The 14,837-nt window shown below is 45.1% G+C and overlaps 1 protein-coding gene and 1 long non-coding RNA gene across 2 annotated transcripts in view; one reads left to right on the top strand and one right to left on the bottom strand.

The window, feature by feature from the left end:
• Window positions 1–14,837, top strand: part of LOC115780865 (complement C3-like) — a 43,407-nt gene that overhangs the window by 9,572 nt on the left and 18,998 nt on the right. The window contains exons 17-25 of the mRNA XM_030730288.1: window positions 6,203–6,358; window positions 6,644–6,773; window positions 8,375–8,443; window positions 8,815–9,040; window positions 9,870–10,181; window positions 11,770–11,855; window positions 13,289–13,428; window positions 13,504–13,713; window positions 13,841–13,901. Coding sequence (XP_030586148.1) covers window positions 6,203–6,358; window positions 6,644–6,773; window positions 8,375–8,443; window positions 8,815–9,040; window positions 9,870–10,181; window positions 11,770–11,855; window positions 13,289–13,428; window positions 13,504–13,713; window positions 13,841–13,901 — 1,390 coding nt within the window. The remainder of the gene's footprint in view (window positions 1–6,202; window positions 6,359–6,643; window positions 6,774–8,374; window positions 8,444–8,814; window positions 9,041–9,869; window positions 10,182–11,769; window positions 11,856–13,288; window positions 13,429–13,503; window positions 13,714–13,840; window positions 13,902–14,837) is intronic.
• Window positions 13,647–14,189, bottom strand: LOC115780882 (uncharacterized). The gene is made up of 3 exons (XR_004019998.1): window positions 14,146–14,189; window positions 13,795–13,892; window positions 13,647–13,721 (listed from the first exon to the last, which is right to left on the bottom strand). It is a non-coding gene; the product is annotated as an uncharacterized LOC115780882 (long non-coding RNA).

Here is a 14,837-nt window from a genome sequence, read left to right as displayed (position 1 = left end):
AATGGATTGAGCTGCCTGATGAGGCCTGTCAGGACACCATTAAACACATTATGCAGAGACTTGTAACAACTCATTTGGGACTTTTAGATGACTTACCTGAGGTAATTAGGATTTTCGTTATGGAAGTGATTCTCCCTGGCTTTATAGCTCCCTCTGCGCCCTCTGTCCGCCCTTTAGCTCCCTCTGCGCCCTCTGTCCGCCCTTTAGCTCCCTCTGCGCCCTCTGTCCGCCCTTTAGCTCCTGCTCGCTTAGCTTTAGTTTCAGCTCCAGCTCCTCAGGTTCCCTTAGCTCCAGCTCCAGCTCCTCAGGTTCCCTTAGCTCCAGCTCCAGCTCCCTCTGCTCACCCTGCTCCCTTAGCTCCAGCGCCCTCTGCTCACCCTGCTCCCTTAGCTCCAGCGCCCTCTGCTCACCCTGCTCCCTTAGCTCCAGCGCCCTCTGCTCACCCTGCTCCCTTAGCTCCAGCGCCCTCTGCTCGCCCTGCTCCAGCTCCCTTAGCTCCAGCTCCCTCTGCTCGCCCTGCTCCAGCTCCCTTAGCTCCAGCTCCCTCTGCTTGCCCTGCTCCAGCTCCCTTAGCTCCAGCTCTCTCTCGCACTCAGTCAGCCCCGGTGGCTCTCCCTCGCACTCAGTCAGCCCCTGTGGCTCTCCCAGCCTTAGCTTCAGTTTCTTCGGTCCCCTCAACCTCTCAAGTCCCTTTAACTCCCTCCTCTGGTTCAGTTCCCTCATCCTCTTCATCCCCTTTGGTTCCTTTAGCGCCTTCAGCTCCAGTTCCCTTAGCTCCTTTGGTCCCCTCAACTTCAGTCCCCTCGGCTCCTTTCCCTTCGGTCCTTTTAGTTGCTCCCTCTTCTGGTCCCTCACCTTCAGTTAGTGCTTCTAAGCCTTTTACGCCCTTAGCTCCTTCAGTCCCTTTTCCCTCTGTACCGTCACCTTCCCCAGCTTCAGTTCCCCCAGCTCCTTCACTCCGTTTAGTCCCTTTGGTCCCCTCAGCTCCAGTCCCTTTAGTTTCATCTCCCTTGGTTCCCTCTGCAGCTCCGGTACCTTCAGGTCCCTCAGCTCCTTTGGTCCCCACAGCCTCAGCTTCTGGTCCCTCAGCTCCCTCTTCTGCTCTCTCGCCTTTAGCTTTAGCTCCCTCGGCTCCCTCAGCTTCGGTCCCTTTAGCTCCCTCTTCTGCTCCCTCGCCTTTAGCTTCGCTCCCCTTAGCTCCCTCAGCTCCCTCAGCTTCGCTCCCCTCGGCCCTCTCAGGTCCCTCAGTCCCCTCTGTCCCTCAGGTTCCCTCTGCTAAGGTCCCTTTAGCTCCCTTAGTGCCTTCGGTCCCTTCAGCTCCCTTAGTGCCTTCGGTCCCTTCAGCTCTCTTAGTGCCTTCGGTCCCTTCAGCTCTCTTAGTCACCTCCTCAGCTCAGTCCCAGCCTTCTCAGTCAGCCTCAGCTCAGCCTTCTCAGTCTCCGTTAGATCCCACACTGCCAGTTTCCCAGTTATCCTCCACGCCACCACCATCAGACTCACCTGAACAGACCCCTGAGCAGCTCCAGCTGTCCAGGAAAACAGACAGTCAGCCTGCACCTCGGGCCTCTGCTCCGCCTCACCCTGCACCTGCACCTGTCTTCAGAGGGTCCCGCTCTGTCCGAGCCCTTCGAGTGTCCTGAGCCTGCTCTTCGCCTTTGTTCTTGTCGCCGCCGCAGCTGGGAGCGGGGTCGGCCTCTAGTCCTGCCTCTTCGTCGTCGCCGCCGCTGGGAGCGCGGTCGGCCTTCTGCTCGCCTTCGTCTTCGTCGCCGCTGCCGCTGGGAGCGCAGTCGGCCACCTGCTCGCCTTCGTCCTCGCCGCCGCCGCTGGGAGCGCGGTCGGCCTCCAGAATTGTGTTTTCTTTTGTTTGGACTTTTTTCCAGCCGTGTGCTGCCGCCTTCTGTTTCTTTCCTGGTTTGTTTTTGGACATTGTTGCTCCTTGGGGTTTTGTTTTGTTTTTGTCTGCGTCAGTCCTGCACTTGGGTCCTCTCCCTCCGCACACAGCCCCTCACCGTGACAGCGGCGGCGAGACGAGACTGGGGGCTGACCGCCCTGCAGATGACCTTGGGCAGGCGGCCGTGTGGCATGCGCCGGAGATGGATGACCTCGGGTGGGCGGCTGCGTGGCATGCGGCGGAGACTCTCCAGAACCTTAGCTGGCCTAGACTTTCCTGTGCCCTGGATGGTCGAGGACTCGGGACACTCGGGACACTCGGAAGACTCGGGACACTCGGGACACTCGGAAGACTCGAGACACTTGGACTGAGCGGGACCCTCTGAAGACTCGGGACACTCGGACTGAGCGGGAACCCCTGGCGGCTCGGACTTAGCGGGACTCCTTGGCGGCTCGGACTCAGGTTCGGGACCCCCTGATGGCTCGGTCTGAGCGGGACCCGTGACGGCTCGGTCTGAGTGGGCCAAGGCTGCAGTGCAGGGTGCACAGTTGTCTCTCTGGACAGCTGGGGCTGCTTTGGGGATTGATTGGGTGTGTCTAGTGGTGGTGAGGATTATGGTGACAAAGGCTCTGACTGGGAAACTAGGGGCTCTACTACAGCTGACGGGAGAGACTGGGGCTGAGACAGGGAAGCTGCTGAGGCTGACACTAGGGTCGCTGACTGAAGCTGAGGGGCTGCTGCAGCTTACAGAGACCGAGGGGAGGCTGCTGGAGCTAGCTGGGGCTCTGACTGGGAGGCTGCTGGAGCTAGCTGGGGCTCTGACTGGGAGGCTGCTACAGCTAGCTGGGGCTCTGACTGGGAGGCTGCTACAGCTAGCTGGGGCTCTGACTGCGGGGAAGCTGGGCAGCCGACACTGAGGGAGCTGACTGGGGAGCTGACTGAGGCCAACGGGGAGCTGACACTGGGGAGACTAAGGGGACCGAACCTATTGAGGGAGCAGGAACTGAGGTCACTGGGACCAAAACCGAGGGGACTGAGACAGGAACTGAGTGGACCTAAACTGAACTGACCAGAGGGACCAAGTAGGTTAAGGAGCTAACAGAAGCAGACACTGGTGGAACTGAAGCTAATGCAGAAACAGCTGACACTGTGGACTGAGGGAGAGCCACTGGAGCTGACTGAGACCAAGGGAGAACTACAGGAGCTGGCTGAAACTGAAGTGAAGCTGGAGCTACAGGACCTGACAGGGACTGCGACTGGGGGAGAGCTGGAGCTACAGCTAACTGCGGCTTGGGGGTCGCTGCTGGAGCTGACGTGGAATGAGGCTTGGAGGTCGCTGCTGCAGCCGACTGAGACGGAGACCATGGTTGTTTGGAGACTGCTGCAGTGGGGTGTGGCAGCAGATTTTTACGGAGCATGATGACAGAGTGAGCCAGAGAAGCTGTATCAGGATGGGTGAGGAGCCACAAAGAGGAGGAAATCAATCCGCAACAGAATGCCAGTTGCATTATCCTGTAGTGGGGATCCGAGGCATGAATTATCTGCAGAGCAAAGTCCCTTAGTTCCGCAATTTTCTCCTCTTGCTCCTTGTTAGGAGGTTCTGAGTCCGCAGGGTCCATGGTGTGGTTGCGTTGTTCTGTCATGTAACGGCTGTGTGGCAGGCAGAAAGAGGACCCCAATGCAGGACACGCCAGGCAAAAGTAAAAGATAATCCCACTTTATTTACCGGTGCTCAACATAAAGCTGGACTAGGCAGACCTAGTGGCAAAACTCAGGGCAAAAAATACTAGACTTAATTCCAAGGAAGAACAGGACACAGCAGGAGAACATATGAAGACGATGTGACAACAAGCAGAGAAAACACGGGACTTAAATACACAGAAGGGCTGATGAGGGAAGAGGAAACAAGTAGGAACACAGGTGACGCTGACTACGCTGACTTGACAAGACTAGGGGAAGCAAAACTGAAAACAACGGACAGTAAACAAGTAGACAAGTAAAACAGGAAGACAGAAGAGGGAATCATGCCATCATGATTTGGGGTGCGTTTTCTTTCAATGGAACAATGGAGCTTCAGGTTGTGCAGGGGCGTCAAACAGCGGCTGGCTATGTGGAGATGTTGCAGCGGGCATCCCTCATGACTGAGGGCCCTTGTCTGTGTAGTAATGACTGGGTTTTTCAACGGGACAATGCTGCAGTTCACAATGCCCACCTGACAAAGGACTTCTTCCAGGAGAATAACATCACTCTTTTGGACCACCCTGCATGTTCCCCTGATCTAAATCTGACTGAGAACATTTGGGGATGGATGGCAAGGGAACTTTACAAAAATGGACATCAGTTCCAGACAGTGGATGCCCTTCGTGAAGCCATCTTCAACACTTGGAGCAATGTTCCCACTAGCCTCCTGGAAACACTGGCATCAAGCATGCCTAAACAATTGTTTGAAGTGCTCAACAAGAATGGTGGAGCTACTCATTACTGAGTCCTTTATTTGACACTTTTATTTCTGTTTTGAGGGGGTTTTGGGTTTTTTTTTTGAGCTATGATCTTAAACTTTTGATCAGCTGAAAAAATCATGTTTGAGTGTAAATGCAGTTTTCAATATTCCCTGCTCAAAAGATTTTGACTCTTGCGCCGATTTCTTCTTTTAGCATTGTGAAGCTCTACTTAGAACCTTCTTAAGATCCACTAGTGCAAAATGCAAATTCTTGCAATTTCTTAACTGGTCTTAAGATTTTGATCAGGAGCACTAGCGGAACAAATCAGAGCCGGGCCGGGGGCGGGGCAAATGACCGGGGCCTTTATACCCAAATAATAAAGCTCATCATAACATAATTTTATAACATGCACATGCCCAGAACAGCGGGAATGTGTATGTTATGAAGTGCCACTCATGTTAGCTTAGTCCGTAAAAATGCTCCACCTAAGGCCTTTAAGACCGTTTCACACCGGATGCGTTGCGTAAAAACAACATGAAATTCCGAATCTTTCGGATGCGAACCTGTCGTGTAACCTACATTCACACCAGATGCGCTGCGTTTTTGCGACTAAATTGCCCTCATAAAAGGCACTGTGAAAGAAAGGAAGCCAACATCAAACGATGATGTAATGAGGTTGTGATTTTTCTAAACCAGAGAAGGAAGAAAAAGAGATTCTGGGTTCATCCAACACATTAGAAAGCGGCAGCAGGGAGAGTTTCATGGTTTGATCCAGGAGTTGAAGCTGCATCACGAATGCTTTTGCGCACATTTCATATCATCAGTGGGCAGTTGTTGACAGAGTTGGGATCACATGTGAGGAGGCAGAGAATAATTTCAGAGAGCCGACTGACTCAGAACAGCGTGTAGCTGTGTGTCTGAGGTAAAATAGTATGAGTTTACTGTTCCCACATCACTGTATATTCAGTACATCAGTGCGCGTTTTGTGGTATGAACTCACATGTTCCTAAATGCAGCGCTCTGATTTATTCGCAAAAACGCAGCGTGTCCGGTGTGTATATAGGTTACACGACAAGTTCACATCCGAAAGATTTGGAATTTCATGTCGTTTTTACTCCACTCATCTGGTGTGAAAGGGCCTTTAGAGTGAAAATAAAGCCAGTCAACATCTTATTCAATATTTTACACCTACTACATCACTAAAGTCAGTCGGTCTTGTAAAGTTTTGAGCAACCATGACTCAGTCCTGACTGTGGCAACCTTTAAAACCCCCGTGTAAAACATGAATGATGGGTGATGTATAGTGGGTTGTATACTGCGCACATTGAGCCATGCATATTCAGAATCAGAATCAGAATCAGAATCAGAATCAGAAGGTTTTTATTGCCATATGGGTGAACAGGTTCACAGCATTAGGAAATTGCTGCGGTACTTCGTGCTTACAGAAAAAAAAACCAAAAACAAATAAGTATAAAAACTATAAGACAATATACAAGTATACAAATTGCAAATATAATTATATATATATAATAAATATAATATAATATAATATATAATATAATATAAATAAATATAATTGCGATATAATCAAGACAGGGCCCTCCTTCTCCACCTCGCCTCGAACGTGACAGAGGCCTGGCTACCTGGAATCTTATTCTCCTCTCCTCTCTCCCATCCGGGCCCCCGCTAGCCCCGGGCCGGGGGCATGCCGCCCTCCCAGCCCCTCCAGAAGCTCCGCCCCTGATCAGGAGTATATATATATAGATATGAGTGGTGCATAGACTTTTGATTGGTCAGTATTTTGGTTTGACTGCAGTCTTTCAAATGTGCCTGATAACAAGATAACCAACAAGTGCATTCTCTGCTGTAGCTCACAGTGGGGCCAGTGGGCAACCCACCCAATTACTACACTCCTGGGAAGACCTTTAGATTTCAGATCAGAGGTGAACCAGTGGCAAAGGTCAGCCTGGTGACTGTGGACAACGCCGTGTATCTCATCAACAAGGACAGACTCACACAAAAGAAGGTGTGTGTTTTACATTTGGCCCAAGTGTTTTATAATATTGATTACAGTAAGACTGAAAAAAAGACAAATGAAATAAATATGACAAGTTCATTAAATACTTATTTACATTATTTCCATAAGGATTTAGAGTTAACAGTGCAAGGTAGTTAAACTTTCGATGGGCCATTTACACATTGGGATAGTGATATTCAAATCGTGTACATCAATTACAAAAGTTGACTAAAGTCCTACAAATGCAGAACCGCAGAACTCATTTGACCTTTTTTAATGGAACCCTTTGCTCAGATTTGGGATGTGGTGGAGCATGGAGACATTGGTTGCACTCGAGGTGGAGGCCGAGATGCCAAAAGCGTGTTTACAGATGCAGGACTCCTTTACTCCTCCAACGCTGGCTTCCACACCCCAGACAGACGAGGTAACTATGGAGCAGCTGTCGAGAAGCTCATCTTTATTCACTAAAACAAACAGCTGACATCACTTTAATATGTTGCTCATGCAACAAAGGCAGATAACCACTCATTGTATCTGTTGAACAAAACTCACACTAATTCACAGGAATACTTCATATGCTATGATTTTAATATTAGAATAACTGATGTTAAAAAAATAGAAGTTTGTAGTCTCTCATTCCCCTCGTAACAGCTGAAGACCATGTTTGCACTGTGGCTGGGGGCTGGGGGTGGGGTTTTTTGGCTCATCTGGGCCTGACACCTTATATTACACTGTGTGTAATATGAGCTCAGCTATAGGTTGTAATAGGTGGTATAATCAAAGAAACGTAAAGCTTGGTTTCACAGAAGATTTGTGTCAAAAACAATCAAACATCAAACATCACAGAACTTCATCCAGCTCTGGCTAGCAGTACAGAAGACGAGCGAGCATTAAATGCAATAATGTTTATACAAATCAAATTCCAGAAAAGCTGGGACACTGTGTAAAATGTAAAAATAAACTGAATGTAATTATCTGCAAATCTCATTAAACATGTAAAATGTTTAAACGGAGACATTTTACAATTTCATGGCATCATGCTATTGTGAGAATCACTGCATGGGCTCAGGGACACTTCCAGAAACCATCCTCTGTGAACACAGCTCACTGTGAAATCCACAAATGCAGATTAAAACTCTGGCCCACAAAAACAAGGCCAGATGTGAACATGGTCCAGACACAATGCCATCTTCTCTGGACCAAAGCTCATTTAAAATGGACTGAAGTAAACTGGAAAACTGTTCTCGGGTCAGACAAATGAAAATTTTACATTGTTTTGGAAAACATGGATGCTGCATGCTCTGGACTAAAGAGGACAGGAGCCATTTGGCTTGATATCAGCATCTCTGCCTGCATCTCTGAGGCTATGGTATCAGCGCCTATGGAATTTGCATCATTAATGCTGATAGACATCTACAGGCTTTAGAGCAACATGTGCTGCTAATCAACGTATTTTTCAGGGAAGGTCTTGCCTATTTCAACAAGACAGCACTAAACTGCATACTGCAGCTATTACAGCAGCATCTTAGTACAGTCTGGGTGCTGAACTGGCCTGCCTGCAGTCCACACCTTTCACCAAGTGAAAGTGTGACTGTTGAGCAGCTACAGCAGAATCCTCTATCAGGTAAGAGTGGATCAACATTCCTCTCCCCAATTCCTGTAATGGTTATGGACTGTTGTTAAAAGAAGAGGGGTAAACATGACCCTGTCCCAACTTTTTTGAGATGTGTTACTCTCATCAAATTTAAAAATTTCCATTGTGAAAATTATTTCTGAGATTTGCAAACCATTGTATTCTGTTTTCATTTCTGTTTTTATGCTGAAATAATTTTTCTATTGAGGTTGTAACTGGTACATGATTTCAGTATGTTTCACATTTTTGGGTTTCTTATTTGTAAGTGATTCGTTTCCCCATGCTCCACCATCAAGCCAGATATTACAGTTCCCCCACCTGCTGAATCCCACTTTAACCCCTGATTATGTATAGGAAGGTTAATGGTGTTATTCTGCTCTCCTTCCCCCCAGCCCTGCAGTGTTCACGCAGTGCCAGAAGGAGGCGCTCTGCTGAACTGTTGAGACGTAAAGCACAGCTGGGTGAGTGTCCTCTCATCACAGAGGGTTTGTTTAGTTGGTGATCCGATCAAACCTCTGACCAGGGATTTGTGCTTACTGAATAAATAATTTGATTAATTATTTATTAAGAGAAGGCAAATGTCATTAAATGTTATGGTAAAAAAAAAAAAAAGCAGATGTAGGACAACAAATTTATTATTCACTCATTTTCACTGGAAAAATATCTGCTCAGTGATCTTTCTCCTTACTTATTGTTGCAAGCAGTCTGATAAAGAGAGCTTCTTTTATTCGATATGTTGTTTGCTGCTGCTGTATTATTTTTTTTTAAATACAGAGTATGAGATTACTGCTGATGAATGCTGGTTACCTGTCTTCCATTCCTCTGCCTCCAGAGAGTCACTACAAGGAGAAGCTGCAGCACCGTTGCTGTAAAGATGGCCTTCGCGAGATCCCAATGCCGTACTCCTGCACACGACGCTCCCTCTACATCACTGAGGGATGGGAGTGCATCCGGGCTTTCCGCTTTTGCTGCGCCACTTTAAGGGACCAGCAGTTTGACACAGCGATTCCTACCACCCCCTCACCCACTACCACTACCATGCCTGTGCCCACGTTAAGATATGTATTGGAAATACCAGTCTTTAGTAATTACTTTACTTCAGCTTCATCGATGTGCCATACTGGTTTCATTTTGGGTTGATTTGTTGAAACACTTTTTTTTTTACATTTCTTTTAAATTTAGCAGTATAACATTAAAGTATTAAATCAAAAGTAGTTTCACAAGTAACAAGTTATATGTAGGGCCAGCTGCAGCATTTTTCCCTCTTTTACCCACAGCTCTGAAAATCTCTAGACAGGGCAGGTGGCATCCCCAGCTTCATTTACTGAGACCAACAGCAGACTTTTGGAGTTTAAGAGTCAGTAAATACACTATACTGCCTTCATGTGCATATGAACTTAAGTGACATCCCTTTCTTAACCCACAAAGTTGGGAGCATGAAATTTTCCAAAAGACCTTGGTATGCTGAAGCACTGGAACTAAGGGGTCGAGCCCAACTCCTGAAAGATACCCCCAAACCATAATCCCCCTCCACCAAACTTTACACTTGGCACAATGCAGTCAGACAGGTACTGTTCTCCTGGCAGCCACCAAACCCAGACTCATCCATTGGATGCTCTAGAGTCCAGTGGTGTCGTGCTTTACACTCCTACATCCAAGTGCTCCGTCTACAGCAACTTTTTAATTATTTTAAATAAACAACCCACAGGAATTTGTTTTAATTATGCAGAAATTTGACTGTGTTTGTGTACATCTTAGTAGTTTTTTATAATAATTACAGCTGCACTTCAGTTACATCTTGATTTTTGATTGAAAAATCAGCTGCGGTGATGTCTTAAAACATTTGGACATTTGGATATTTACTGTGTAAATATATTCACATACTACAGGTCGGTTTGAAGTGCATAGAATGCCTGGAAGACCTGGAAGACCTGGAGTGCCTGGAATGCCTGGAATGCCTGGAATGCCGGGAATGCCTGGAATGGCTGGACCGCCTGGACCACCTGGACCAGCTGGACGTGAAGGGTACATTGATACAAGTATAATTGAAGATCTGCTGACAGCTGCAGAGGAGGTCATGGAAGAAGAGGAAGAAGAGGGGGAGTACTTGGATGAGGCTGAGGTATATTTGCGCTCCAAATTCTACGAGTCTTGGCTTTGGATGGATGTTAACCTACCCAACAAGGCAGAAGGAGATGGGTGAGTAAAGGATTAGAGCAGCAGTTACATCTAAGGAAGAAAAGTCTGATTACTTTATCCTCATCTTGCTGAACAGCTCCACTCTTTGGATTTGGATAGATTTTCTTGGTTTATGGACACTTGGTTGTTGCCGCATCAAAACAGAAATAAGCCACAATGAACATGTGCAACACAATCGCTTTTCAGGTTGCATTTAGCCCCATATTTAAAGGTTTGTGACATACTGGCCTCCTCTCTGACACTTACAGTTCACCCCTTTAACTGTGCAAGTCTGGAACAGCTTTGGTCATAATATCACAAAACTGAAAGCTTCAGAATCAGCACAGATCAGCACCAAATCTAAGTAAATCCAGAGTCAGCACACCATAATAATGCAAATATTTGTCCTTAGAGTAGCCTTTGTGAATTTTCCCTCTCGCATTTATATCATATTATACCGAATTTATCACAGTGTGAAAGAACGCCGGCGGAAACGGGAAAACCGGAAACTGTTACTTGCCCGGATGCATTTGTGTGGATTCCAGTGGGGAAAAACTGAACTGAAGTTCAGTGGTTTCTTGCGACTGCCGTGTCCATGATTCATGTTCACAGTAACAAGTAGGCAGTAAACAAGGTGTTCAGTGCGTCAGTAGGAACACATTGTGTAATTTCCATTGACTTTTAGTGATAAAAGACTTTTTTTCTTTGACTCTTGGTGGACTGTGTCTGATAAAAGGACATTTCATCAGGTGAGCTGGATCATGCTGTTTGTAGAATAAGCAGTCGTACGTGCAGAAAACACTGACACAGCATCAATCTGTGTTACCTGGACCGTCTGTGTGTCTATACGCTCACACTGTAACACAAATTCATGCATCGCATCTGTGTCGTGCTGCTTGCGCACTGAAAAACATCAGCTAGTGTGTATAACCAAGTTAATATTTTATAAAGTGCTTGCTGAAATCTAATAAACCTGCAGTGCAAGAGCAGAGAGCAAGAAACTTCATTTTTTAATTGCATATTGATTTTGGTGATGCTATAATAACACTATAGTTTAAATTCTAGTGGCTGGTTATGTTTTTACATTTCTGCTAACAGACAATGTAATGATAAATAATAATTTATCCATCCATTTTATTATATATGGCATAATACTTGTTGCCATGGATGATACTGTACGTGTATAAAACAATTACAGTTTAATGGCACTGACACAAAATAAAATTCAATTAACTTCATTATTCATTAGTTAAATTTGACTATATTTTATTCTCCTTTTGCAATAAATCTTTCATGATAGCTCAGACAATCCAGCTAACAGGATTATCAGGAAGTTAATAAACGTTTTGTTGTTAACAGTGAAACTAAAGATTAGTTTGATTTGCTTACTTTCTTTTCATCTTACTTCAAACATATATTTAGACAAATATACAACACAATTTCACACTCGCATTCACACGTTTGGTCAATGTAGATTGACAGTTAACCTGAGCTCACGGGTGAATTGTTGGATGGATACTGATTCCCTGTACAGTATAATAGTCACATAGCTGTAGTTTTGAACTTGAACCTAATGGCTGATAATAAAAAATATGGATTTTCTCAACAGGCTAGCCTCTTTGAACATAGAGGAGCCCTTACCTGACAGCATCACAGAATGGGGAGTTCTGGCTGTCAGTGCATCACCTCAGACAGGTAAGATGACGGTGGACCAGGAATCAAGGTGCTGAATCAATTAAGTTTATGGAAAATTTGATAAAACTTGATGCAGTCAGGCTTTTATGAGAATTACACCTTCTCAAACTTCTAGAAAAAAAAAAGTTATTTTGTGGGCAGAAACATTTGAGTAACCCCCCCCCCCCCAAATATATTTATTTTTGTTTATGAAACTGAGATATTATTATAATTTTATTAATAATAATAATCATCATCATTATTTATGTAAAACTCTTCAAAACACAAATACAAAGTATCAAGATAGATATGGTGAAAAACAGTAATAAAAAAACTGAGAAAAGTTTATAAATTAAACAGCATTGGGAGCAGAAGGCTATCAGCACAAGGAGATTAAAAGTGAAAAATAAATACATGCAAATGAAAACTAATAAATCAAAGACAAATATAGACCAATTTAAAATATATTCTGCAAATGTGATCCCCTCTGTGAGAGAGAGAGGGAGAGAGAGAGAGAGAGAGAGAGCGATAGAGAGAGAGAGAGAGAGAGAGAGAGAGAGAGAGAGCAGTATTTAAGAATAAAGTGTAAACTAAAATCAGTAAAATATTAAAATCTTTTCCAAAATTAATCAGTAACCAATGAGGGGAGGATAAAAGAGGAGCATGGCTTCTGGACCAGCTGTAATTTGTGTCTACTCAAATAAGTGAATAAGGAGTTATGATAGTTTAATAAGGAGGAAATAAGAGTAAGTATAACCATGATCTATATTTCTCTCTGAGTTTTTCTGAGTCTCCTGAGCTGCAAAAAAAGTTTTCTGGACAACTGAACTGTTCTGCTAATTGAAGCTGAGGTGGTGATCCAGAATGACACCAAAGTCTTTATAGTACTGACCCAGATATGCAGGTAGTTTTTACCCGTATATTCACAATAAAAATATAAATACTACATAACCTCTGAACAGTCCCCATGCAAACAGATGCTAAATGTGTCTCTGCAGTGTCTCTGTATTCTCAGCATATCTTAGCAATTATTTTACTTCAGATATTTTCTAATTATATTCGCTAATCATGTAAGACCCCACCAGAATATTATGTTCTGTGAATATGAATATCAAAGAACTACATACGGAGCTTTAGTTTTTTACACTAGCATGTGAGATTTTGCATGATGTGTACAGTATTACTAATTACTGGTTCATACTGGCAGTAAACCATGAGTGAGAGGATTATTAAAAATCCTTTTATTAGATCTTCAGATAAAAGTTGGACTTTTAAAAAGCTTTTTTAACATTCTGTCAACAACAGCCTCTAATTTCTCAGCTCTATAGGAAGTAATTATGCTGCAACAAACTCACAAATCTCAACCTGGTTTCTAAACCTGAACTATAACAGAGTGATCAGAATCATAAGCACTCATAGACGTTTATCAGTAATCATCTTGTGAATCTCTGCAGGTTTCTGTGTTGCGGAGCCGTACAATTTCAAAGCCTGGAAGCAATTCTTTGTGGACCTGAAGCTGCCGCATTCAGTGGCGAGAAATGAGCAGGTTGAAATAAAAGCTGTGATCCATAACTATGGCTCTGAGGAACTACATGTAAGATTATTGCCTTATTTAATAAAATATCGGTTTCTTTAAAGTCTCTGTAGCAGCTGACCGCTTTCTGCTCAGGTCAGGGTGGTGCTGAAGAAGACTGAAGGCATGTGCAGTGTCGCTTTCAAGGACAGTCACACACAGGAAGTGACGGTGCCGGCTGGCTCTTCAATAGCTGTGCCTTACACCATTGTACCACTAGTGGTGGGAAAGCATCCCCTGGAGGTGATGGTGCTCGCCAGAGATGCAATGGGTGGAGACCGTGTCCAGAAGTTCTTACGAGTTGTGGTAAGTGACTGGATGATGACAATGCATTGTATGTATTGTGATTTTCTGTGTGCTTAGAAATAATTAAATGATAACACATACCTCCTTTACTCTGTTCATATCATATCTTTGTTCTCGACACAAACAGCTGGATGGAGTGCAGAAGACTGAAGTTTGGAGTGTGATGTTGAACCCATCTGCTGAGGGGGGTAAGCAGATATAATAATGTGTTACTGCCTACTTTATAAGATAAGATAAGATAAGATAGTGTTTATTTGTCACATGCACAGTTATACACAGTACAATGCACAGTGAAATGTATTTTGTACCTGCAACCATATATACACACACATATAAATAAGAAGAAGAATAAAAATAAAAAAAGTATTTCACACTATACACTATACTCTAAATACTATACACTATACACACTTTTTAAATTATAATATTTACATTGTGCAATAATGGTCCAGTTAGGGCTCAGAGTTGAGCAGACGGATGGCTTGTGGGTAAAAACTCTTCTTCAACCTTTCAGTCTTAGTCCTCAGGCAGCGGTAACGCCGGCCTGATGGGAGCAGGGAGAAGAGAGAGTGTCCGGGGTGGCTGGGCTGTTTTAGGATCTTCATGGCCCTCAGCCTGCACTGCTTGGTGTAAATGTCCTGCAGGTTGGGGAGGGTGGTTCTGATGGTCCGTTCAGCTGAACGAACCACCCTTTTTAGGGCCATGAAGTCCTGCTTGGTGCAGTTTCCCATCCAGGTGGTGATGCTCCCACGCATGATGCTCTCGATGGTGCAGGTGTAAAAGTTCCTGAGCACCTTGAGTGGGAGCTTGAAGTCTCTCAGCCGCCTGAGGAGGTAGAGACGCTGTCTGGCCTTCTTCACAGTGATGTTTATGTGATGAGTCCAGGACAGGTCCTGTGAGATGGTCACTCCCAGGTATTTGAAAGTGTCCACTCTTTCCACCTCAGCACCACTGATGACAAGTGGATGGTAGTCCCTCTGCTGCTTCCTGCTGAAGTCCACGATCAGTTCCTTTGTTTTGCTGACGTTGAGCAGGAGGTGGTTTCTCCTGGCACCAGTTCTCCAGGCGGGAGACCTCTCTCCTGTAGGCTGTCTCCTCATTGTGAGAGATTAGTCCCACAACAG

Source organism: Archocentrus centrarchus, chromosome 1, assembly GCF_007364275.1.
Source record: "Archocentrus centrarchus isolate MPI-CPG fArcCen1 chromosome 1, fArcCen1, whole genome shotgun sequence".
NCBI classification, from domain to species: Eukaryota; Metazoa; Chordata; class Actinopteri; order Cichliformes; family Cichlidae; genus Archocentrus; species Archocentrus centrarchus.
This window is presented reverse-complemented; position numbering and strand designations above follow the sequence as displayed.